This window comes from Gracilinanus agilis, chromosome 4, assembly GCF_016433145.1.
Source record: "Gracilinanus agilis isolate LMUSP501 chromosome 4, AgileGrace, whole genome shotgun sequence".
Lineage (NCBI taxonomy): Eukaryota > Metazoa > Chordata > Mammalia > Didelphimorphia > Didelphidae > Gracilinanus > Gracilinanus agilis.
In genome coordinates this window covers 96,562,903-96,589,569 of record NC_058133.1, presented here as the reverse complement: position 1 = coordinate 96,589,569, position 26,667 = coordinate 96,562,903, and the positions used below count along the sequence as shown (strand labels likewise).

Genomic DNA, 26,667 nt, shown 5'->3' with positions numbered 1-26,667 from the left:
TCCTAAAAAGGGTCGCAAAGGGTTGGATAAGACTGATAAACAACTCAATAACAATAATATCATTCAAAAGGAAAAAATTGTGCCTGTATACAACCTAGCATAGTGAATAGAGTGATGTCCCAAGTGTCTTAGTTCTGTCTCTGACAGTTAAGTAGCTGTATCACCAAAAATAAAGTCCTTAACCACATGGTGCCCCCAAAGACAGTAAGTTATATACAAGTTGCCAATTTCCAACATGGAGCAAATTTCCACACAAGAAGTATTCTAAAGTCATAAAGTTAAAAGTCCATATAGAAAATAACCCAAATAATAACCACTTTCCTAAAAAATATCCAACCAACTAACTACTACAAAACAATGCATTTTTATTTATTTTTAATCTTTTTAAAAAACCCTTACCTTCTGTCTTAGAATCAATACTGTGTATTGGTTCCAGGGCAGAAGAGTGGTAAGGGCTAGGCAATGGGGTTTAGGTGACTTGCCCAGGGTCACACAGCTAGGAAGCGTCTGAGCCCAGGACCTCCGATCTCTGGTCCTGGCTCTCAATCCACTGAGCCACCTAACTGCGTCCCCATAATGCATTTTTACAACTGAAATATTATGTAAGATTATTTAAGCAAAAATTTTATTTACTTATCAGTCTTTATGTGAAAGCAGCATTATTGAAAGGCTGTAAAGATAATCCAAATCTCAAGAATTTCCACTTAATAAAGAATAAATATAATGAGAAATTAAAAGCATTACACTGATCCATATTTCAAGCCTTACATTTTTATTCATATTTTAAAATATATCATAGTTTGAACAACTGGCCTTTTTGTGGATGGAGAGGCAGAAGTCTGGTGGAAACTACAGTCGTCACCGAGCTCAAACAGAGAAGCATGTTGTCCTATGTGTTAGTTCCTTGAAGATTGATTTACTTATGGATTTTTTAAATGAATTTTATGCTCATCCAAGATTACAGGTACCTTTGATGTAGAATACTTATTCAACTGGATTAAACAAAGTAAAATAATGAAAAAATAATGCAAAATTGATGCATCCTGCATTCTAGAAAGTTGTCATTTATATGACTGAATTTAGGAAGGAGTGAATAAAAGACACCACAGTTATAATCGGTATCACACATAAAATAGTGCATCCATTCATTATATTTTATGTTGCCTTCTGTAGCTAAAAAGATAAGACAGATGGAATTATGCTATCACTATAACGAAAGAACTTTCTGTGAATTAAAAGTTTTCTCCCTTCTCCTTAGATCAGGCATAAGTAATATTTTCATGAAACATTGAGTTTTAATATGCAATGATATAAACAGTGAAATTTGATCATTTTACTATCATCTGCTCATTTAAATTTTATGAAATTTTAATAAGTGTTGCTAAGAGAAAAATGTCAAGCAATTTGTACTTAGTTATGGAAGAATGCAAGCCATATCTGTGTGATACAAAGTGTAAAAAGGAGGGTTGGCAGTAACCACATGAATCTGGGACATTATACAAAGCCAGTTTTAGAACCACAAAATTTCATGATTAGAAATTGTTGTCTCTGCACATAAACTTCAGTTCTCACTTGTCACTATGGACATGATTCATGATAACTTTCCTTTCCTGTTGAGGACTCTTGGATTAAATTTAAACTAAATATATAATTTGGAGGTTTATTTAGCATTGATGAATCTTGATGAATTTGAGTAGTGTAATTGGTTAATACTAATAGCTAAGGATGCTTTTGTTAAAATAGTGTGAGTAAAATTCACAACAGAAGATCTTTAAGTTCAGGCCTTATGAAACATTTTCTATCCTTAACAGTTTTGTTTATATGTTAAGTAAAATTATGTAAATATTTGGGATACTCTTCATATAATTATGCATTTACTTGATTGAGTCCACATTTATTTTCTATATTTTTTCCTTGTCATATTCATGCTGGGAAATCTGCCAAGTGTATACCCATGATGTACTGTAAAAAGGATCAATATGGGGGGAGCAAAATAAAATGAGAGGCAGAGAGAGAGAAATAGAGAAAATGAATAAAAATGGGAATGTAGAATGTTTTGGAAGTTAATTTTTATGGAACCTGACCTGTGTAAAAAAAATCAGATAAATTTTCCTTTTTGGATTCTTGACAGTATCCGTAAAGGCAGATTTGCTTAAGAGGCCTTGATAAATGAAGTCTAGGAAAAGTAGCTGACCATTTATCTGTGTGATTGCTATTCTTCTGGCTAAACCTGCTGGTTATTTTAGTGTAGTAAATGAAACTAATCCCATAGTGATTAGTTTGCCATTTTAAAATATAAATTCATATTATAATCAATTAATTTATAAGGTTACATAATCAATTTAGTAATAGCTGATAATAGGAATTTCTCCTGTATGGTCCCATTTCAGTGCCATGCAAGGTCCTAAGGTTTAGCAATGTTTAGCCGGACACATAATGGCTGGGAAGAAGATGGTAGGACAATGTTCTTCTTTAGATATGAAAGTATTACACCCTCTTATAGAATGACAGCTTTAATATATTTACAAAATACTTTCCTCACAACCCAATAAAGTTAAGTGTAATCAAACACATTTAGAAATGAGGACACTAAATTTGACAGGGGCTTTGAATCTCTGTCTCCAAATTCATATTTCTGGGGCTTTTTGTCTTCCTCATTCACAACTCTCGTAATATGGTTTCTTAATCTGGGGTTTATGGACCCCCAAAGTGTACACGGGTAGATTTCAGGGAGTCCATGTTCTTGGATGGGTTCCAAAACTGATATCTCTATTTTCACTAACATATATCTAGCTGAAATTGAACATTTCTTTCAATTATTAAAAACAAATTCTGAGGAGGGATTCAGAGTTTCTGACTTCCAAAGAGGTCCATTTCACACACAAAAAGTTAAGAACTCTTACTCTCAAGAGATTTTTGTCTCAGAACTCTTTTTTGTTATTGTGCATTTTTGTAATCATGTAATAAGAAAAATCTCGGTAGTATTGTGGAGTTAATGAGAAAAGATAAATTTTATTAATATTTTCTATTTTTAAATTAGTTAATATTGCAGTGCTTAGGAATATAAGCTACAAGTAAGCATGGCTTTGCATTATCTACATATATGTTGAATAAGGATATTTTACATGGGATTATCTATTGAGAAAGCTAACCATAGTGTAGAGGTGAGAGCCACTTTTCTATTTTGTTTATTGATAGAAAGATAACTTCTCTGTCTCTTTTTCATTCTTTCTCTGAACCACTAAAAACATTGAGACATCAGATATTCATGTTAATATGGCTAAGGTGTATCTTTCCTTTTCATTTTTATGACATTATAAAAGTAAGTTTTCATTATGAAGATGTCATTTATCAGGATTTTCAATTTTACTAGTTGTCATTATTTAGATAATTAATTCACCAAGATAATATCTAGCAAATGATGTTCTTATTTTCCTTTATGGACTTGCTTTATTTTTGACAGGATTATTATGTGGTGATTTTATGTCCAACTGAAATAGATGCTCAGGTTCGAAGAGTCCTTCAGATTCCAATGTGGTCTCAAAGGGTCATCTACTTACAAGGTTCAGCTTTGAAAGATCAAGATCTGTTGAGAGCAAAGTAGGTATTTAAAAAAATTTTTTTGGCATTTTAAAATCTTTTCTCTATTTAATCATTACTGGGTGGTCTCTGCTGCCACTAGCTTAATCCTAATCACTAGGAAATCCCTCATTTAACTTGTTCCTTTCTAAAATGTTCCAAATTCTTATATTATCCAGAGAGCTAGCATACTCTTTGTTCTAGCTGCTCTTTTTTCTAGGTGATAATATTGACATTGGTAGTTAAAGGGGTGTAATCAATCTAGACTTATACTATTAGAAAATCTCTGAATTCTGATATATGATTGGAAATGCCACTTCTACTCTGAATGTTTTATATTTTGTTGAACCCTAGGCACAGGACTATGATAAAATAGCATCCACCAGAGGAGCAAGCAGAATGACATGCTTAACTGTGCACTTATCTGTTTGCTTGTTTTTTTAACCTCATAGGCATAATGATAAGAGAGGGAAATGGACCTGAGTTGTGATTTCATAGGGAATTCCAAAGGGAAGAAAGTCCTACTAATGCAGTTGTTCACCTCACAGTCTTAAATAAACAAAAGTTGCAGAGAACACAGCCCATGTTTTTTAAGAGGTAGGATCTGAACCCAGCTCTTCCTGGGTTTCTTTTTCCCAAACAAGTACAAAATCAGCGTAACAATACAATAAAATTTTAAAATGCATTTAAACAACTACTGCACAAGAAATGCACATATAGTTTTGCCACACTTAAGTTGTATTTAACGAGTCTATAGCATGTTCCAGTACAGGGAGTTTTAGGTCTTAACTCTAGATGCCATGGCTCTCAGTTACTTTCCCCATGACCATACGTTCCCTCCATGATAATACTAAAAGGACAGAAATAGGAATGATCTAAACATTTGAGTATCTACAGATTGAAATTTATCCTAAACTACTTCTTCTTCTTATCATCTTCTACTTAACAGATTTCAGTATTAAATTATTTGCTAAGTTATGGAGGCTAAAATATTTATTGTCACACTGGTAATCATTATGAACATTTGAAATTTAACTGATAGAATTTTTTTCTATGAAGATGGACAATTCTAAACCTCTCCCCACTGGAGGAAAGCCATACAACAGGAATCTCAGCATAGCATAAATACCTTATATAATCTGACAAATATTGAGTTATTCAGTTTATTTTTTAAAATACCTTTACTTAAATATATGTTAAATATGTTAAATTACAAATACTTAATGAACACCTCTAAGTGTTTGTCATTGTGATGAACATTTTGTTTAATTAAAAGGAAAACAGTAGTGAACATAATCCAGGCCTGCTTAGACTATATAATTTTTTCCCAGATACAGCCTGGGTTAAAATCATGAGAGCACCAGGACAGCAAGAGCCACCACAACAAAAAATATATATGGAATAAGCTCAGATTTTCATCAGAAGAAAGAAGTCCCAGTTAATCACCTGCAAAACAGCCACCTGTAGTTGTGTTCCTTCTTAGCCATATTTTTCTGGGTAATTTATTTAATATCTCTGAACTCCTGTTTCCTCATCTACTTAAAGAGAAGATCACACTAGATCATCTCTAAGAACATTTAGTTTTAAATGCTATAATACTTATTAAATCCATGATGCATCAATGGTGGCTAGAGTCAAAGAATTAATGTTCCTGAGTTGTTTGAGGCTGCTTTTTTACAAAAGCCAATAAACCTCTATTACAGCAGTTGTTCTTATAGTTGCTAGGGAGTTGTTAGGTTGAAAACCAATTGAGCAGGTCCCTTTGGAATTAAATACTTCATTGTGTCTTCTGGGTGACACATTTCCTTGAACCAATGTGAAAACCAAGAGAGAGTTCTGATCATTAGGATGACTTGAAGCACAACTCTTGTTTTTTTCCTTTCCAATTCTGGCATTTTCTAAGAGTTTGGCAGGAGCAGTAAGGATATTTCACTTATATGTTTATTTATATAGCTTGTTTTAAGTGGAAAATTCTCAGTGCTTAAACTATTTATTGAAAAAAGGAACAGGACACTTTCTAAACATAATTAAAGAAGTATACTTAATGGTACACTCTATTTAAATTGTTTTACCAGTGCATGAGAATATCAGGTGACCTGACTATATTAAAATACGATACCATGGCATTATAAAGAGAGAAATTGTTAGTCATTAACTTCCACTCTAGTTATTATTTAAATACCTTTTGGAAACACTCTCATTCATCACACATCTAATCGATTACAGAATAGTGTTTTTAACTATATAGTTTCTCATTTATATTCTCTTCTTTCTACTCAAACAGATTTTGTAGTGAGTGAAAAACATTCATTATGAGCCTACTATGTGCTAGACATTGTTCTGAGTGCTAAGGATACAAAAAAATGCAAAAGAGATTCCCTGTCCTTAAACAGCTTACAGTCTAATGGGGAAGACAATACGCAAAGAATTCTATACACAGAGGATATATCTAGGATAATTTAAAGAGAATCAGCAGAAAAAAGACATTAGTAATAGGAAAACTAAGAAGAGAGGGAAAAGGGAGATGTAGAGGTCACTTTTGGACATATTGAGATTAAGATATCTACACAGCATCTAGCTTGAGAATGCTGGTAAACAATTTAAAATATGGGTCTGAAGGTTAAAAGAGGAGTTAGGGCTAAATTAATAGATATAAGAATAATCTGCATAGAAATGATAATCAGATACATGGAGCTGGTGAGATTACCAGGTAAAATAGTGTAAAGGAAAAAGAGGAGAGCATCATAAAGAAAGAAAATCATCAAATTGAGAGTCACAAAGCTTGCCGAGAGGTCAAGCATGAGGACTGAGAAAAGGCTATTAGAGTAAGGAACTTGGTAACTTTGGAAAGAGCTGTTTCATTTTAAGGGTGAAATTTGTCAGAGAATTAAGAAAAGAGTAAAAGGTGTAGAAAATAATTTTGAATTGGGTTATTATTTGAGAAATGGTTCCCTCTTTGGTTCCCAAGAATACTTTGACTTTAAAATTGTAAATCAGTCTCTCTCCTGGACTACAAAACTGGATTGGATCCAACAGGGTTAAAGGCAAATCTTCAATGGACTAACTTTTGTTGCAGACTGGGTGAAGATATATGCTCCTACTGAGAAAAAGTATTCTCAAGGGCTTTAGCCATAAGAGAGGGGAGATTTGGGAAGATAGTTATCAGGGATAGACAGATCAAGACTTGGTGGATTAATTTAAGGCCTTTCTATTTGGCCTCCCAGCCTCAAGCCTCTTCCCATTTGAATCCATTCTCCACACAAATACCAAAGTAATTTTTTTTCTTTTTTTTTTTAGCCTTTATCTTCTTTCTTAGAATGAATACTGTGTATTAGTTTCAAGGCAGAAGAGTGGTAAGGGCTAGGCAATGGGGGTTAAGTGACTTGCCCAGGGTCACAGAGCTAGCAATTATCTTCAGGACAGATTTGAACCCAGGACCTCCTGTCTCAAACCAATAAGTCACCTATTTCCCCCTCCCCCCCAAAGTGGTTTTTCCTAAAGTTTAGTCTTAATCATGTCATCTCCCTATTCAATATACACCAGTGGCTCCCTATTGATTTCATGCTAAAATACAAAAAAAAATCTTTTTTTTTATAATAAATGTCAATAGTTCTTGATTATCTTTAGGAATAAATGAAACTACCTCTTCATAAAATTGGTCCCTTCCATCTTTCTAGTCTTCATATTGGAGATAGTTGATAATATACTGGATAGACTATGAATCAGAAAGATCTAAGTTCAAATTTGGCCTTGGACACTTAGTATAGTAGCTGTGTGACCAGGGGCAAGTCACTTAAGTTCTGTTTGCCTCAGTAAAATGGGAAGAATAATAGTATTTACCTCCCAAACTTATTGTGAGGATTAAATGTGATATTTGTGAAGAGTGCTTAGCATAGTACCTACCCCATAGTAGATGCTATATATAGGCTTATTCTCTGCCCTTTCCTCTTGCCTTCTTAGCCATTACTCCCCTCCCAAGTCTATGGTCCAGCCAGACCAGGCTACTTGCTATGCTCATGCCCCAGGCTTCATCTTCCTTCTCCATGCCTTTGCCTTGGCTATTTCTGAGCTTTCCCCTCTCTTCTACTTCTTGAAACCTCAGTGTTCCCTCAAGTTAGCTTAATTGACTCTTTCTTCATTAAAATCTTCCTGGGTTCCCTCAGGTCCTAGTGCCACCACTGTAGGGTTACCTCCCTTGTGTTCATTTTGCAAATACTCTCTATCTGCTTATATTTCTACATATTTTCCCTATTAGAATTGAAGTGCCTCTATGGTAGTGATTGTATCACTTTTGTCTTTTTATTCGTAAAACTTGAGTACATGGAACATAGTAGTCACTGATTAAATAATTGTTGAATAATTTGATGGATTGATCCATATAACGGGGAGGGTTATTTGTGTATTTCACATCAGATGATGTAGGTAAAATGCCATAAAATATAAGCAGTTTTGTTGAAACCATGAAAATTTATCACAAAGATTAATGCTCACTTCCTGATTTAACTAAATGTTCTTTGAAAATATAACTATTTCTAGAATTAAGAAATATTAGCATTCTTTTCACTTTGACCTTATAGGAATATTGATTTAATTACTGGTAAATAGAGTAGCTGTCTAACTGTTTAAAAGAAGCGTATCTGATAAAAATATTGTCATGGTATACATATATATGTATGTGTGTGTCTGTGTATAGTATTCAGCTTCTACGTGTTATTTGTATACACCAACACATTCTATATGTATGCATTATGCCCCTGGATTTTAGACAAGAAATAGAATTTTAATACATTATCTCTTTTGTCTTGTCTGTTTTAGGATGGATGATGCTGAGGCCTGTTTCATCCTAAGTAGTCGGTGTGAAGTCGACCGTACATCATCTGTAAGTATAAAATTCTTCTTTAGAAACCTGTTTCCCCCTGGTCATATACTTTTGTGCCTTATGGTCTCCTTAAGCAGTTAGTATTTTAATTTCTTTCTCTTGTAATAAATGCTTATTTAACATAACTAAGAACAATGTAGTTCTAAAATCTCTTCTCAGAAAAGAAACAGCTGCCTTGTTGACCAAATCAGCCAGAGGAACTTTGAAGTTGTTCCAAAGTCTCACTACTGGTTCAATGATTCCTGGTACTAAAAGTGAAATAATAGATATGCAAATTATAGTGTTGCTATGCTATTTATTCATTTATTATCAAATAGAGCATTTGTTAAGTGAAGTTGCTCAGTGGCTTTCATGTTTTTATTTGTAAAAGGAGAGGACTGGATTTGATGGATTTAAAAATCCTTTTCAATTTTAACATTCTATGATGCTATTAAATGAACACACTAATAACAGCAGTGCATATAAATAGATAAGCAACTTTCCTTCTAGTAAATTAGTGCAGTGTTATACAATGCAGTCCTAAATATCTAGAAAAACGATCTGCAAGGTTAGATAACTGCCAATGTCTACCACATAGTCTCTTTTTTAATGGTTTGAAAAGGATGCTTTTAATATTTCTGCTTTTCTGCATTTGGTTGTGAGGCTTTTATGTTTATATGATCTTTTTTGGGGGAAGGTGCCATATACTACTGAGAAAAATGTTGTATATTGCTTTCTATTTCCATTCAGTTTTCTCTAGAGTTCTATCAAATCTCACTTTTCTAAAACTCTATTCACTACCTCTTTAATTTCATTCTTGTTTATATTTTGGCTTGATTTATTTAATTCTAAGAGGGGAGGTTAATGTTTACTACTAATACAGTTTTGTTGTCTATTTTCTTTTTTAAATCATATAATTCTCCTTTAGGAATTTGGATGCCACACCATTTAGTGCATATATGGTTATTATAGATATTACTTAATCATCAATATTTCCCTTTATCAATTTGTTATTTCCTTCTTCTTTGCTTTTATTTGGTATATTTTCACTCTTTTTTTAGATCATAATTGCTGCCCCTGCTTTTTAAATTTTAGCTGGAGAACAGTAGGTTTTTCTCCAGGTCTTTACCTTTACGCAGTGTGTGTCTCGCTGACTTAAATTAATTTTCTGTTTACAGCATTTTGTGAGACTTTGGCTTTTAATCCACTCTTTTATTCTTTTCCATTTCATTAGATATCCATTTCTTCACCTGGAGTATTATGCTCAGTTTCATTGGGTAGGGGATTTTTGGTTGTAGTCCTAAAACCTTTGCTCGTGTAATATATTCTGGGCATTCCAGTCCTTTAATGTAGAAGCTATTACGTCCTATATAGGTTCCACAATATTTGAATTTTTTTCTGGATGATTGTAGTTCTTTTTTTGATCATGGCTTCAGGCAATCTAGTGATTCTTAGGATTTCTCTCCTGGATCAATCATTTATTTTTCCAGTGGAATATTTAAAATATTCTTCTATGTTTTGTTCTTTTGAATTTGTTTTATTGTTTCATGTTCTCTCATTTGTCCAATTATGATTTTTAGAGAGCCATTTTCTTCTCTGAGACTTTGTACTTGCTTTCTTATGGAGTTATTTTCTTATTTGTGATATTATATTTCCTTTTTTTGAAATTATTTTTTTTAGTAAATTTTTATTCTAAGCTATTATTTTTCCATCATTTTCTTTTCTAATTTTTCTTCTAAGTTACTTCTTATTTGTCTTTCTGGGAAACTCTTCCAGGAATTCATTTTGGGATTAATATCCTTTCACTTTTTCCTTTGAAGCTTCATACATTTTCATTTTTGTATTTTTCTTTTCTGGGCTTATATTTTGGACATCTCTCTTGTTAACCTATTTTCCTAGCAGCAGACTTTTACTCATTTGGGTGATATTTTTTCTTGATTTTATCTATATGCTAAAGCTTATTTCTATTCCTAGGATGGAAGAAGTGTTGTCTGGTACTTTTACTGTGCCTGGGAGCAGCTCAGCTCCCTGGGTCTCTGAGCAGTCTGCAGAGGTGGTTTGGTTGACCTGTTGTGTGGAAGTTTGCAGCTGTTCAGTTCAGCTGGTTTGAGTTAGGTTCTTCCCAGTCCTGCTGAGGCTGGATTTTATTGGACTGAATTCCTCCTACTGCTGATTGTTCTGTATTGCATTGGTTTTGATCCTTAAACTGCTGTGGCTAGACCAACCCTTCTGTGATCTTTCCCCTACTGCTTTCACTGTTTTATGTCTCAATTCTGTTGAGGTTGGTTTGTTCAGCACTCGCTCCTTATACTCCAATGAAATGAGTCCACTTTACTGTCAGTCCACATTTTTCTGAGCTTACCATACAATCTCAGTCTTATACATTGGAATGCTTGTTAAATAAAGGCATACACACATAGTACATATATATATGTACATATATATATATATTTATATATAGATATAGATATATTTGTATAGATATAGATATAGATAGATATAGGTATTTTTTATTTCAGGGATTGTGTGAATCTCATATTGCTATTTTATGCCCCTGCCAGAAATTCCTCTATTCAGGTCTTTATCTGACAAAGAATAAACCACTCTCTCAGTTCTTTATAATGAAAAACATGCTTTTTTCTAGAGGAATGATGAGGATTGGTGGTAGCTAGTTCTGAACTCCCATTGTATAAGCTGTGTAGCTTGTATCCTAGGCCATTACTACTTATAGTACATCACTCCTCCCTCTTGTTCTTTGAAGATTCAACCCCTCATTCCTGAAATAATTGACTTGTGATCTACTAACTAGTCTAAGAACAGCTGAATATTTTTTCTCAAAGTATACTCATGATGACTTTATTTTCAGAAGATCAACTATTTATTTAGCCTTTAGGACTTTCAAAGATCATCACCTCTCTTGGTTTACATTTCTGTGTCTTTTAAGTTAGAGAATTTGGATGTTCTCAAAGGTCCTTTCTGTGCCATTTTCTTTTTGTTCAATTAAAAAATTTTTTTGGTTTATACCTATCTAAATGAGATAAGATTATAAAATACCAGACTATTAACTTGTCTTTTGTTCATTCGCTTTGTCCTAAGCAGTAGCATTGTGAAATGGCAAAAATGCTAAACCTGCATTAAGACATGTGTTTCAGTCTTACCTCTGAAGCTTGATAGGTGTATGATTGTGAAGAATTCACTTGACCCCCTGTATGTTTCTGTTTCCTTACTGGTAAAGTAGGGAAAATAAACTAATAATACTCCATAGGTTTTTGGTAAGTCTCAAATGAGATAATATACATAAAGAATGTTGGAAACTTAAAATATTCTATCATTTTATATGTTTAGTATTATTATGATAGTTGTTTTATATATACGAGGATTTTAGGTGATTATAGATGGCAATAAATCTGCTATGGGGAAAGGTGTGGCTTTTTTTGAAGGAGTCACCACCTGTGACTTTTATAGTAAATTGACTTCATTTCCATTAAAATTATTAAATCTATCTAAAATAAATTTCCTTATTTCTTAGGAAAAGGATTAAGATATGAAGTTGATGTCATAGTTACTACTGCTGTTAATTTATAGGAATTTTTCTTGATCTCTGTCAACTCAGCTTTGTTTCATAGAAAGTATTTATGATATTAATAAATCACTAGTTAATACAAGAAATCTGAACATTACATATTTCCAAAATTTTCAAGTTATGTGCTTTTTCCTGGAATGTAGAGAAGGATAGTAATACCCCATCATAACTTACAGCTTAACTAAGGCATTCCAAAGATTTGAGTTCAACTACCAAGGCACACAGAAGTATGTTGGTCCTTGTAATAAAAGAAAATCTGGCTAGCCTAAGACACTTTCATTTTAAATTTACCTTTTTAATAAGTAGAAAGAATACTTTCCTACATACATACCTATAAAAAAAGAAGCACCAAAGAGCATGCTGAGATGATTGTGTTTCTATTACACTATTACAAGTACTTTGATAGATACACTATTACAAGCATGCTTAAGATAACATTTTCACATATCCTGCATCCTATAAGAGATTGATGATTCTTTTCTTAATAGCACTAAAGTTGCCCAACAAAGACCTTTTTCCTTTTAAATTAGGTCTCTGGGGATTGTTTATTTTGATGCTAGAATGTTTACCCACTCTGCAATAATATACATAATGTATGTATCTAAATCTATATTTCTCTATGTGTATATTTATATGTTTATACTTATGTATACTTATTTCTTCTATATATGTAGATATATACACATAAAGAAATAAATATACATGCCACTATGTTCTTGTCAAGATGCTCTTTATATGTATGTATTCATGTATATACATATCTTATATATACACACAGACCCATTTTATGTGTGTGTGTATTGTTTAAATACATTTTCAGTCTTGTCTGATTTTTTATGAGCCCATTTGGAGTTGTTTTGGAGTATTTATAGTATGGTTTGCCATTTCCTTCTCCATCTCATTTTACAAATGAGGAAACTGAGTTATATAGGGTGATGTGATTTGCCCAGGATCATATAGCTAGTTAAATATATGATGCTGGATTTGAACTTATGAAGATGAATCTTCCTGATTCCAAGGCCAGTGCTCTATCCACTCTAGTACCTAGTTGCCCCATATATGCATGTATATTTATGTAAGTAAAAATGAAGGTCCAGATGAGATACTTTTTCTACTAATACTGCAGTATCTTCCCTGTAGTTCATTGTCTTAGAGTGACCTTAGGATACTGAGAATTTAAGTGATTTGCCCAAGGTCAACCAGCTAGTATTTGTTAAAGGTAGGAGTCAGGTTTTCTCTGACTGAGACTAGGTCTATCCATATTATTAAAACCTATGAATTCATGCCTATAAAATTTTTTTCAGTGAAGAAATTTCCTCTATCAGTGAAGATTAGAGAACCTTCTCCATAATTTAAAGCACTAGAGAACTGCTTGGCTACATTGAAAGATTAACTGACTCTAAATCTGTCACACTACATCATGGAAACTTTCATGTAATAATAAGAAAAATGAATCAATTTGTTTCTTAAGCATATTTATTAAAGATTATATATTATTTCAGTGAAAGTGAAGAGATGGAAAACTGAAGTGAGAAATGGTATTCTAAAGAAAATCACTGCCTCCTACCAAATACCCAAGTGGTGATTAAGATTTTACCAAAAGGTTATGATTGCCTTAAAAAGCCAAAACTTATAGGATTATACTGAACTCTATTATTTCTACTTTACTTTATACTACTTTCCTTTCTATACTCTACACATTAGCAAAATTTAATTAACCATTAACCCTTGAGTGCATGCAACAGTTTCTAGCATTTTATTTAAATAATGTTCTCAGAGTCTCATTGATGAGTCATTTAGTAAAAGGGAAAGGTCTTTTCTTTTCCCCTAATGCATACACAAATATAATTTAGTCACTGGCTTTAGAATGATCTATTACTTTTATCTTTATGATATAATTCATTATAAGTTAATGGTTTTAAATGAAATTTTTTTTCTAAAAACAACTGTTACTAAGCTATTCTACTGTCTTATTTAAGAGTTCTCATTGGAAAATATTGATTGCATTCTTTTTTTGATAGATAAGATACTTAAAAAATCTGAGACACATTTGATTGATGACACTGCAGAATTTGGTGAATCATTCTTTATTTTTTGTTTTTCTAATAGCAGTGTTCCTAAAACCAGGAGATATACTTCCAACCCTGGAATTAGTTTTCTGTATATTGCTCTTTTTTTGTTTTGTTTTGTTCTGAATTAAATCAAACTGAAAAAAATGAATACATAGCACAAAGCCTCATGGCCTAGAATTAATAATATTTCATGAAAATGCATGCATTCATATGTTAAATCATCTCATAAGATGTCTTTATTAGAATGCTTAGTTTTAGAAATTCACTGTTAATCATGGATATGAAAGAGGCACAGCAGCTGTTTTGGTGGTTTGATTGTTCTCTTGCTTGATAAAGGACTGGAATCTAATCAAAAATTAATATTCTGTGGTTGAAAAGCTTTATTAAGGTCAAAACAGTTTCTGATGGTCTAGATAGAAGAATGGTTTATTTCTGGGAGAATTTTAACTACAGAAGGCTAATGAAAAGGAAACAAATTTACACATTTACTTAGTCTTCTAGATAGGTATTTATTTTAAAAGAAAATACTAATATTAATGTCAGATGATGAGGAAGAAAAAGCCTAATATAGTAATGCTCTTTTTTTTCTTGAAAACTCATTATTCCCTGAGATTATGTTGACACCAAGAAGGCATATTCAAGCATATTAATGGGGAGAGCAGAAAAAAAAATTCTGTTTGTTTTTAAGGTACAAAAATTATCAAATGATAACACAAACTGATGTAGATCAGCATGTCATTCTATCTAAATGATGATGTTTACATTTGTTTGACTCATTTGGGGACCTACTGAATATCTTCTTATGTATACTTAATTGACATGAAGTATTTGAGCACCCTGAAGAAAGGAATAACACTCTATTTAGCCCCTTGCAGGTTCTCTTAATACCAAGTATAGTGACTTACACAGAGAAAGTAAATATTGATGAAACTCCTACTAAGTGAAAGGCAAGTGTGCAAAATGTTGGCAATACAAAGTGGGAAAAAATGAAATAGTCCCTGACAGAATTTTGTTCTACTGGAGGCATATGATATGTACATTGGTAATTAAATAGAAAGTTTATACAAAGTTATTTTAAAAGTGAAAGAATGCTAAAAAGCTGGGCATGATAAGGAAATACTTCTTCTAGAAGGTGACAACTGTAAAAAATGAAGACTAGGAACAGATTTTCTGAACAAACAGACTTTATTATGAGAGCAACATTTCACAAAAGTTAGGGTCTACAGATGTACACCCAGCATGAACTGAGACCCTGAGCATCACAACTGATAGATTCTTATCCTATGTGAAAGGAGTATATGAAGTAAAATTTTCTTTCCTTGTGAGGTGAGGCAGATAGATAATTCTTCCTTCTCCTTAGGTGTTAGCAAGATCAATGATATGGTCAATGATACCATACTAGTTATAATGAAACCATGAAAAAACCACAGAAAGAAAAAAAGACATGGTTCAGATGCCCTTATTTCTGATATTACAGTTAAAACATTTTTATACAGTTTTGTCTTAAGACATTTTCCTGGTACTAAGGCAAATCATGGGGTAAGATGCTATGAGTCAAGGGCATGTCGGAAGGCAGTTGAAGGGTTGTTTATAAGAAGACTGATCTTATTCCCATGATTCCCATGATAATTATTGAATATTAATATTCAATTATTTTTTAAAATTTTATTTAGAATATTTTTTCATAGTTACATGATTCATGATTTTCCCCACCTCTATTCCCTACCCCCTCCCAGAGCTGACAAGCAATTCCATTAGGTTATACATATATCATTGTTCAAAACCTATCTCCATATTTTCATATTTGCAGTAGAGTGATCTTTTAACGCCAAAACCCCAGTCTTATCCCTATCAAACGACAGTGATCGATTACATGTTTTTCTTCTATGTTTCTGTTCCCATAGTTCTTTCTCTGGATGTGGATAGCATTCTTTCTCATAAGTACTTTTGGATTTTCCTGGATCATTGCATTGCTGCTTGTAGAAAAGTATTACATTCAATTGTGCCACAGTGTATCAGTCTCTCCACTATAAATGTTTTTGTACAAGTATTTTTCCTAATTATCTCTTTGGGGTATAAACCCAGCAGTGGCATGGCTGGATCAAAGGGCAGGCAGTCTTTTAAAGCCTTTTCTGTATAATTCCAAATTGATTTCCAGAATGGTTGGATGAATTTACAACTCCACCAGCAATGCATTAGTGTCCCTATTTTGCCACATTCCCTCCAACATTTATCATTTATCGTTGCTGCCATATTAGCCAATCTGCTAGGTGTGAGGTGTTAACAACCTCAGAGTTGTTTTAATTTGCATCTCTCAAATTATAGGAGATTTAGAACACTTTTTCACGTGCTTATTGATAGTTTTGCTTTCTCCATCTGAAAATTGCCTATCCATGTCCCTTGCTCAATTATCAGTTGGGGAATGGCTTGATTTTTTGTAAATTTGACTTACTTCCTTATATATTTGGGAAATTAAACCTTTGTCAGAGACTTTTGTTATAAAAATGTTTTCCCAGTTTGTTACTTTCCTTCTAATTTTGGTTGCATTGGTTCAGTTTGTACAAAACCTTTTTAATTTGACATCATCAAAATGATTCATTTTACATTTTGTAATGTTCTCTATTGCTTGCTTAGTCTTAAATTTCTTCCTTTTCCACTGATCTGACAGTTATACTATTCTGTGTTCACCTAATTTATTTATGATTTTTATATTTAAGTCATTTACCCATTTTGAATTTATTTTCATATAGGGTGTGATATGTTGATCTCAACTTGTCAAAGAGTGGGTTCTTGTCCCAAAAGCTGGGATCTTTAGGTTTATCATGTACTATCTTGCTAAGCTCATTAATCCCTTATCTATTTCATTGATCCATCCTTGTGTCTCTTGGTCAGTACCATCTTGTTTTGATGATCACCTCTTTATAGTACAGTTTAAAATCTGGTACTGCTAGGCCTCCATCCTTCACATTTTTTTCCATTCTTTCCCTTGATATTCTTAATGTTTTCTTCTTCCAGTTGAACTTCCTTATAATTTTTTTGAATTCTATAATAAGTTTTTGGTAGTTTGATAGGTATGGCACTGAATAAGTAAATTAATTTGGGTAGGATTGTCATTTTTATTATATTAGCTTGTATTACCTATTAGCAATGAATGTTTTTCCAGTTGTTTATATCTAGTTTTAATTGTGTGAAAACTTTTTTGTAGTTGTGTTTGTATAATTCCTGTTTGTCTTGGCAGATAGATTCGTAAGTATTTTATATTGTCTAGTGTGATTTTAAATGGAATTTCTCTTTCTAACTCTTGCTGCTGAGTTTTCTTGGAAATATATAGAAATGCTGATGATCTACATGGGTTTATTTTGTAATGTACAATTTTGCTGAAGTTGTTAATTTTTCCACTCACCTTTTAGTTGATTTTCCACAATTCTTTAAGTATACCATGTAAGGGCAGGTTTGCAAAAGAACAGTCTGGAATGTTTGGAAAAGGAGTGGTTGACAAAAGCAGCAGTTGAGATGAGGAGCAAAGGATTATGGGAAGGAAAAGAACCTTGGTGGAGGTCTTTGGTTTCTGATCTCAGAGGAGAGAGGAAGGACTCTTGCCCACCTCCGGATTGAACGGAAACTATGCAAAGGTTTCTTTGAACATCTAAATACCCAAAGACCTGTGGCTGTTCCTGTCTTCCTCTACTAACATTGTGGAAGAGTCCTAGGATTTATCAGAGGCCAAAGGTGTTGGTGGACCCAGCTGGCCACTGAACCAATCGTGAAGAATTTCTGTCTGTCCTGCCTTACAAAACAGACCCCTTATTATAGTATTTAAATTGGTAGCTTAGCTTAGTATTAAGATATAGGGGAGGAAAGGAGAATTCCTGGTCTGGCCAACTGGCTTGACCAGTGAAGAAGGACCTTTATATACTTCAGGTTAGATTTGGAATACCTCTCACAACTATCCTCTTCCATCCTATTTCACAATAATAATAAAACAACCTTTGTGTGAGCAGTCAGATCATAATATTCCTGAGAATATAGGGAAGTAGAGGGAAGAAGAGGGTAAAGGGAAAGGCTGTCTATTTGGGCCTTTGCTTCACTAAGTCTGAGGCGACCTACCATTCAGCCTTAACCTGGCAGGGTTGGAATCTGAAGGGGGTTTCTTTGGGTCAAGGCATTTAAGCCAAGCCTGACATCATTATCCCCAGGAGGAATCCCTTATCAGTTTACCATCACTTGCCTGTCTCTGTCAATTACATCCCTTTTACAGAGAATACCCTTCCCTTCCCTCCAGTAAGGGTAAAGAGAGGTTCTTAGATAGGCTTCATCATACAAGCCTGTCTGAATCAAATAACATCTTGAGCCTCTCAAAATAATCATCCTTATGACCATCATATCATCTGCAAAGAGAAATAGTTTAGTTTCCTCATTGCCAATTTTATTCACTTCAATTTCTTTTTCTTCTCTAATTGCTATCACTAGTGTTTCTAGTAGAATATTAAATAATTAAGATGATAATGGGCATCTTTGCTTCACTCCTGATCTTATTGAAAAGACTTCTAACTTTTTCGCATTGCAGATGGTACTTGCTGATGGTTTTAAATATACTCTATTTATTATTTTGAGGTAGGACTTTTCTATTTGTACACTTTCTAGTGTTTTCAATAGAAATAGGTGTTGTATTTCATTAATGACTTTTTCTGTATCAATTGAGATAACCATGTAGTTTCTTTTAGTTTGATAATTGATATAGTCAATTATGTGTATGGTTTTCCTAATATTAAACCATCCTCCATTCCTGGTATAAATCCCACCTAGTCATAGTGAATAATCCTTGTGATAATTTGCTGTAGTCTTTTCTATTTAAGATGTATTCTATTTAAGATTTTTGCCTCTGTGTTCATTAGGGGGATTGGCCTATAGTTTTCTTTCTCTGTTTTTGGTCTTCCTTGCTTGGGAATCAGTACCATATTTGTGTCATAAATGGAAAATGGTAAAAACCCACTTTTTGCTTATCTTTTCAAAGGATTTGTATAGTATTAGGATTAGTTGTTCTTTAAATGTTTGATAGAATTCTCTTGTGAGTCCATTTGGCCTTAGGGATTTTTTCTTTGGAAGTTCCTCAATGGCTTGTTTAATTTTTTTTTCTGAGATGAGATTATTTAAGTATTCTATTTCCTCTTTTTTTAATCTAGGCAATTTATATTTTTGTAAATATTCACCCATTTCCCCTATATTGTCCTATTTATTGCCATATAATTGAGCAAAATAGTTCTCAATCTCAAAATAGTTCTCTCTTAATTTCTTCTTCATTAGACGTGATATCACCCCTTTCATCTTTGAAATTGTTAATTTGATTTTCTTTCTTTTTTTATTAGATTAACCAGTACTTTATTTTATTTGTTTTTTCAAAGTACCAGATCCTAGTCTTATTTATTAGTTTAATAGTTCTTTTACTTTCTATTTTATTAATGTCTTCTTTGATTTTTAGGGTTTCAAATTTAGTTTTTATCTGGAAATTTGTAATTTGTTCTCTTTCTAGCTTTTTAAGTTGATTCCCTGGATCTCCTCCCTCTCTGTTTTATTGATATAGGCACTTAGGGATATAAATTCTCCCCTGAGTACTGCTTTGGCTGTATCTTATATATTTTGATATGTTGTTTCCTAGTTGTCATTCTCCTCAATAAAATTAGTAATTGTTTCTATGATTATTCTTTGGCCCACCAGTTTTGAAGAATTAGATTGTTTCCAATTAATTTAAAATTTTCCTCTCCTTGAGCCCTTATTGATTATTTTCATTGCATTATGATCTGAAGAAAAGAACTTATTTTTTTCTTTTTTTTCCACTTTTTTTGCAATATTTTGCAATGTTTTTCTGGCCTAGTAAATACTCAGTGTTTGTATATGTACCATGTGCTGCTGAAAAGGAGGTATATTCCTTTTTATCCCTATTCAATTTTTTTTAGATAGCTATTAGCTCTAATTTTTCCACTATTTCATTCACTTCCCTCATTTCTTTCTTATTTATTTTTTGTTTGATTTGTCTATTTTTGATAGGGGAAGTTTGAGATCCTCCACTAATATAGTCTTACTATCTATTTCCTTCTTAAGATCCTTTAATTTCAACTTCAGAAATCTGGATACAATACCATTTGGTTCATACATGCTAAATAGTGATATTTCTTTTTATTTATGTTGCCTTTAATCAAGATGTAATTTCCTTCCTTTTCTCTTTCAATCAAATATTTTTACTTTAGCTTTGTTTGAGATCATGATGACCACTCCTGCCTTCTTTTTCTGACTGGCAGCCCAATAGATTCTGCCATATCCTCTTACCTTTACCCTGTGCTTATCTACCTGCATCAAGTTTGTTTCTTGTAGACAACATATGATAGGATTCTGGTTTTGAATCCATTCTGCTATCTGGTTCTGGTTTATGGGTGAAGTCATCCTTCCATTGTACTGTTTTTCTCCCCTTCCCACCCCCATGTCTCTTTATGTATTACATTTTACCTCTTTTCTCATTTCTTTCACTATTTTCTTCTTTTTTCACCCCACCTTTTTTGTTTTTTGACATATCATCCTAAAAAATTTACCCTGCCACCCTCTTTGTAGACTTCTTCTAGCTACTTTGATAATAATAACATTTTAAGAGTTATAATTAACATCTTTCCATCTAGGAATACATGCCTTTTGACATTATTGAAGCCTTAAATTTTTTATTATATACTATATATTGCTACATGTGACTCACTTGTATTTGGAGGTGCAAACGTTTCCACCATCACTGCTACTACCTCAATATTCTTCACATCCCAGGTACTTTCTATATCTGCCCTATCAGAATATTCTTTACATTCCGCTGGACACTTAATATCCACCTCATGCTGTCCTTCAGCTTTTGCTATACATTCATAGTTTCCCTTTATGCTCACTGTTCTCTATGTTAGTATCCTTCAATTATTTCACTGCTACTGTATTTCCCACAAGTAAACTCATTGCATGCTCACTAGTTACTGTTACATTGTCTTCTTGCACTGTTATTTCATTCTCAATCTTCCACTTATTTACATTCCTTCTATCTCTTTTCTTTGTTATATTATCTTTGTCTCTGCTATTATTTTCATTTTCTCTATCTCTCTTGGCAAGGGTTTTTAATTTTACCTCCCCCAAAATATGGCTTTATAACTCGGCTCCTTGTTTCACTCCTCCTGCAGCTATTTCTGAGTACTTAGGTTTAACTCCTGATTTTCTATACTTCTGCATTGTGCTGAGGTTAAAGTGCTTGCATTACTGAAGTTGTGAACACATGAGAACAACATTGCCCATCGTCCTCTCTCTTATCTTGTCTATAATTTTGGTAAGTTGTTCTACTCTGTTTCCAACCTTCCCTTGTATTCTTGTTGCTATTATTTGTATTATATTGATTGCTGTTATTATTATTTAATTGGCCTCTTAATCTACAGCCTCTTAATAAATGCCCCTACTTGTTGCAGAGGAAACATCTCAATTGAGTATTCTTTTGTCCTCTTGCTGCATACTCGTCTAGGCTGATAAGCTTTTAGTGTTGCCATCATCTTATTTTCCTCAATCCCTTTTTCCTCTAACTTTTTATTTGCTTCTTTTAACTGAGTTCTCAATTCTTGCACTAATTCATCCCTTTCCTCATTCTTACATTCCTTTTCTCCTGAAAAAATATACATAGCATTCTTCCTTAATTCCTCTAAAACAAGAGACTCCTATCCTGGACACTGTAGTCTAAAATAGTTTCCAATAGGCAGACAACGCCCTTTTACACATTGTCTTCTTATGTGCTGCAAATTCTGTTATGAAAGATCTCCAAAGTCCAACAGATTCTCCCCCATTTCAATAATTCTGTTTAGAAATGTAGAAGGATTTTCCCCTGGTTCTTGCTTCAATCTTTCAAACTTTCCCCAAGTATCTGGTCTTCTTTATTGAATTCACGTTGCTTCCAGAATTGAATTTCTTGCCTGGCCTAAAAATCTCAAATTATCTATTTAGATAATTCTAAATTCTGAGTGGTCTCAGGCCATGGTTATTCTAAGAAATTGCTCTTTTTCTCTTTTTTGTAAAAAGTTCAGAAAGTAAAAGCTCTGTATTTTCCAAGATTAGATTCTCTTTCTCAGGTGGTCTAAATCTGCAGCACTAAAAGGCTTATGGGTTTTTATATGCATGATTCTTGATTCTGGCTGAAGACAAGTCAAGTTGCACAATGGGAGCAATGTAATAGCAACAGGAGTAGCATTATTAGTAGGCTTTTTAGTACCCTGGTCTTCCTCAGTTTTTAACTGGGTATCATATTTTTATTCTGCTTTATCAGTTTTCAGTGCCTCTATTTCCCTAGTTAGTTTCTTTTCCATCTTTTCCATGCCTTCCTTCAATGCCAGAATCATTAGCTTTAATTCAGTCTCATCCTTTTCTACAACCCTTTTGCCAAGTATTGAAATAATTTTGTTCCACCCTGTTCCTCCCTGCCAGTCCTTATTATAGCCCTGAACCATGATGTGGTAGGTCAGAGGTGGACCCTTGTGAGTACTATCTCTGCCCAGGCCTCACACTGCCAGCCTGATCTTTTCACATGTCTCAGTGGGGTGGGTAGGGGAGGATGTCCTGCCTGATTGCTCCCCCAAGTTCCTCCATGCCTAACTGTTTTCAGGGCCCTGGGCTACATATGGTGGGTCAGAGGAAAATCCTCATGGGTGCTGTCTCTGCATAGGCTCACACTGTACTTAGCCTTATCTTGGGTCTCAGCATGCTGGGAATGGGAGGGTACCTGTCCCTTTTCCCATGAAAATAGATGGATTGTGTCTAACTTTCAAGTTGTTCACAGTAGGAGAGTCTCATGACTTCTTGTTGGGTTTGAATTTTTTTCCTCTTTGAAGCATGATATAAATATTGGTTGGATGGATTGTTAGAGATGTTATGGTTTTAGATGCTCCTAAGCTACCATCTTGACTCCACTCCCCTCTAGTGTTTATTGAGCATTAATTATTAATAATTATTGAGCATTAATTTTCCTAGTAAGTTATTTAGTCAACTAATACCTGGGACTATCAATTACTATGAAAATTGTCAGTACAATTTATCAAATTTACTAGATTAAATAATAAGAAAAATTAGAAGCCGATTAATTGTGATTTTTGCTTTACTGTGATTTATAGGATGCTGGGGCACTATTACAGTACTAATAATAGTAGTTATTAATTCATAATTATTTGTTAATTTACTTATAATGATCACTCTATATCCTGTTTTTGCCACATTATCTTCAATAATATACTGTTTCTGTGATTAGTGATATTTCAGGAATATAAGAATAATTGGTGTTCTCTCTCATAAATAAATACAATGTATTTCTTATCATCTAATTCATTAATCTTACTAATGGTCCTATAGTTATGTTAGTTCTCTTTCCAATTTTCTCATTATTACTCATATCAAACATGTTTTCATGTATGCCAGTTTTTTCAGTCTTTCTATATATACAATTGTCTTTCCATTTTTGGACAATTATTTCATTTCTTTAGACATGTAAGGACACATTTTTCTACTTTCCAGTCATAATGAATATTACTGTCTCTTTACCCATTTTGCAAAGCATAGGGAGGGCCAGACTTCAAATCAAGAAGATAGAGATGAACTCCTTGACAACAGCATCTGTCTTTTTTTCCTTTTTTGTATATCAAGTGTATCTAGAATATAGTGTGTACTTAAAAGTGGTTATTCTCTGACTGACTTTTAATCTTGCCTGACACTAACCATGTAAACCTGGGGAAGTTGTTTAATCTTTCATGCTTCATTTATCAAATGAGATAATATATTTTTCAATACTCAAAGTATCATATAAATGTAATTATACTTATTAGAATTTTCTTTTTTTCTCAGAATAAAGCTTGTTCACAGTATAGTTTTAAAATATTTCATTTATTGATTTTCTTCCAGTTTTTCATTGCAGTTTTCTAGTTCATTCTATGCTTTCTAATGTCTTATTTAATTGTTTGCATTCATGTTTTGAGGAATAGGATTAATAACTTAAGTACTTCAGGAAAAAAGACATAATATAATATGGTAATGAGAAAATGTAATAAAAAGACTGATGATTCAGCTAGTTAAGTATCTGAGGCTGGATTTCAATTCTCATTTTCATGACTTCAGGTCCATAGTACCATCTAGCCAACACTGAAAGGTGATAAATATGAAAAAAAGGAGTTTTTGTTTTATTCTAGATATGGGAGACACTGGAGTTTCACAAACAATGGAATGACAAAGTGAGATCTATGTAATGTGAATATCTATTTGGTAACAAGACAGAAGATGGAATAACAAGAGAAAAGATTAGAGGCAAGGAGACTAATTAGAAAGCTACTATAATCACCCAGGTGATCACTGGTAAAAGCTTAATCTGGGATAATAGGAGATAGAATATGAGGGGTGATAGTGATGGTCAGCAGATAATTTGTAGCTCTTGGCACCTGCTTGGATCTGAGGAGTCAAGGATGGGGAAGTTAAAGATGACTACAAGGTTACAAACCTGGGAATATAAGAGGATGGTGATACCCTCAAAAGATATAGAGAAAGAAGGAAGAATATAGGGGTATCTGTTTCTTACACTGTAAACTAATTTTTAATCCTTATATTCCTCTTACCTAGCACAATGCCTTGAATAGGCACATAATGAATATAGTTTTCAGGATACTCTAGTTCTGGCTTAACCATTTTTGTTGTATTCTTTTCAGTTTGAAGATAATTTTCAGTAAAAAAAAAGTTGGAAACAATATTTGAATGGATGAGTTCCACTTCCATTTTTCACTTATCATTTCTTATCATATCCTTTTTTGATTTGAAATAGTTTAAGAATTCCTACTTATTAAATATGATTTTTCACAAAAACTATTTTCGGGCTTTAGACTTCCTGATATTGATCTTATAGATTTGTGACTGCATTTCATATTTCATGACAGCTTCCTATTTTTGTACTATTATAAAATATTATAATTTCATAAAATTATATTAGTTTATATTATATGTATATTTATAGATGTTATGTATTTTTATTAAATTAAATTTTAATAATTTAATAAATTGGACCTCATGGCTTAAACTTTCTGTATTCTAATTTTTTGATCTAAGGTGCTAGCTCTTCCTTCTAATTTTGGATTAACTATAGCTTAAAATGCATGATCCTTTTTTTCCTTTTGCCAGAAAGATAGAAACAATTGTTGATGAATAAGTTGTTGATGATTAATAATAATATATAATATATAATATTACAAATATTATAAAAAAGATATTTTTCTGATCATGTCCATATTTTTCTCTGAACATTTTGAAGTCAAATTTCCAAAAAATATGCATGCTCAGTATCCCCTTAAGTATAAGAAATGCTAAGCAATAAATTCCCTTGATCTCTAGATTGTTATTTCCATGTTATCAATAACTATTTTTTCCTTGCTTAGAAGTAAGTCTAGAATAGCAATATCCCTTGGTACATCCTCTATTTTTTCAAGTAAATGATTGATTAAATAAACTGATTTTTTTTCCTTGAGGAAAAAAAAATTCAGCAAGGAAATCTAAGAATTGAATATATAATCTTAGTTTGTTCAGAATGAGATGTCTAGAAGATGCTCAGGTATTTGAATGCTAACAAATCAAATGATCTTGCATTTGTTCCAGTTTTGTAATTTTTAATGAGAAATTGATATCCATATCATCTATCTGGATGGGTAGTACATAGCATTTTCTCATAATCAGATATAAAATGAGATAACATATATAAAACCCTTTGAAAACTTTAAATTACTTTATACATGATATTATTATTTTATCATTTTTGTTTCTGTTTCTTTTTATTCTCATTCAGGTCCTCTTTCTTTTTAGGTTCCTGATTTCTATGCAGATTAACTTTCTAAATACAGTAGATAGTATAGTTCCCTGGATCCATCTAATATCACAGAATTATAGATATTCAGAGATGAAAAGAGCTTTAAAGACCCATCATTAACCTATATTAGATTGAGACTCACCTTTACAAATAGTTATCCAAAATTCATTGGAATCCAACTAATAAAGGGGAGAGCTCATTAGCTTTTGAAGGAGTACATTAAACCACTGACTTGCTCTAATTGTTAGGAAGTTTCTCCTTTCCCTTTTAACCCATTAAGTCAACCTGTACCTATAGCTACTATTTCTGTCCTCTAGGGATAAAACAGAATACATCTAATATTTCTTCAACAAAATAGTCTGTACGTACTTCATGAAGGCTTTCATGTCTCCTCTAAATGTTATCAATTCAATAAAGTTAATATTCCTATTTTTTTACTTGATTTGTATACTTTCATCCCAGGTTCCTTTTTTACCCTAACAGGCATTTACTTTGATATACTTTCTAGCTAATTAATATTATCATAAAATACGTCCCTTATAAGTGAATACAATGAAAAATAAAAATGTTGAATGACCAAACCTTAATGGATCAATGTCAACATGAAAAAAATTCACTAACAGAGTATGTTAGATATTTATGCTTAGTAATGGAGATGGCATATAGTTCAATTCCATCATTTTAC

The 26,667-nt window shown here is 32.8% G+C and overlaps 1 protein-coding gene across 1 annotated transcript in view; it reads left to right on the top strand.

Annotated features, from left to right (window-relative positions):
• Window positions 1-26,667, top strand: part of KCNT2 (potassium sodium-activated channel subfamily T member 2) — a 549,106-nt gene that overhangs the window by 311,505 nt on the left and 210,934 nt on the right. Inside the window, exons 10-13 of the mRNA XM_044674907.1 lie at window positions 800-964; window positions 3,464-3,600; window positions 8,395-8,458; window positions 9,533-9,542. Of these exons, the coding sequence (XP_044530842.1) occupies window positions 800-964; window positions 3,464-3,600; window positions 8,395-8,458; window positions 9,533-9,542 (376 nt within the window). The remainder of the gene's footprint in view (window positions 1-799; window positions 965-3,463; window positions 3,601-8,394; window positions 8,459-9,532; window positions 9,543-26,667) is intronic.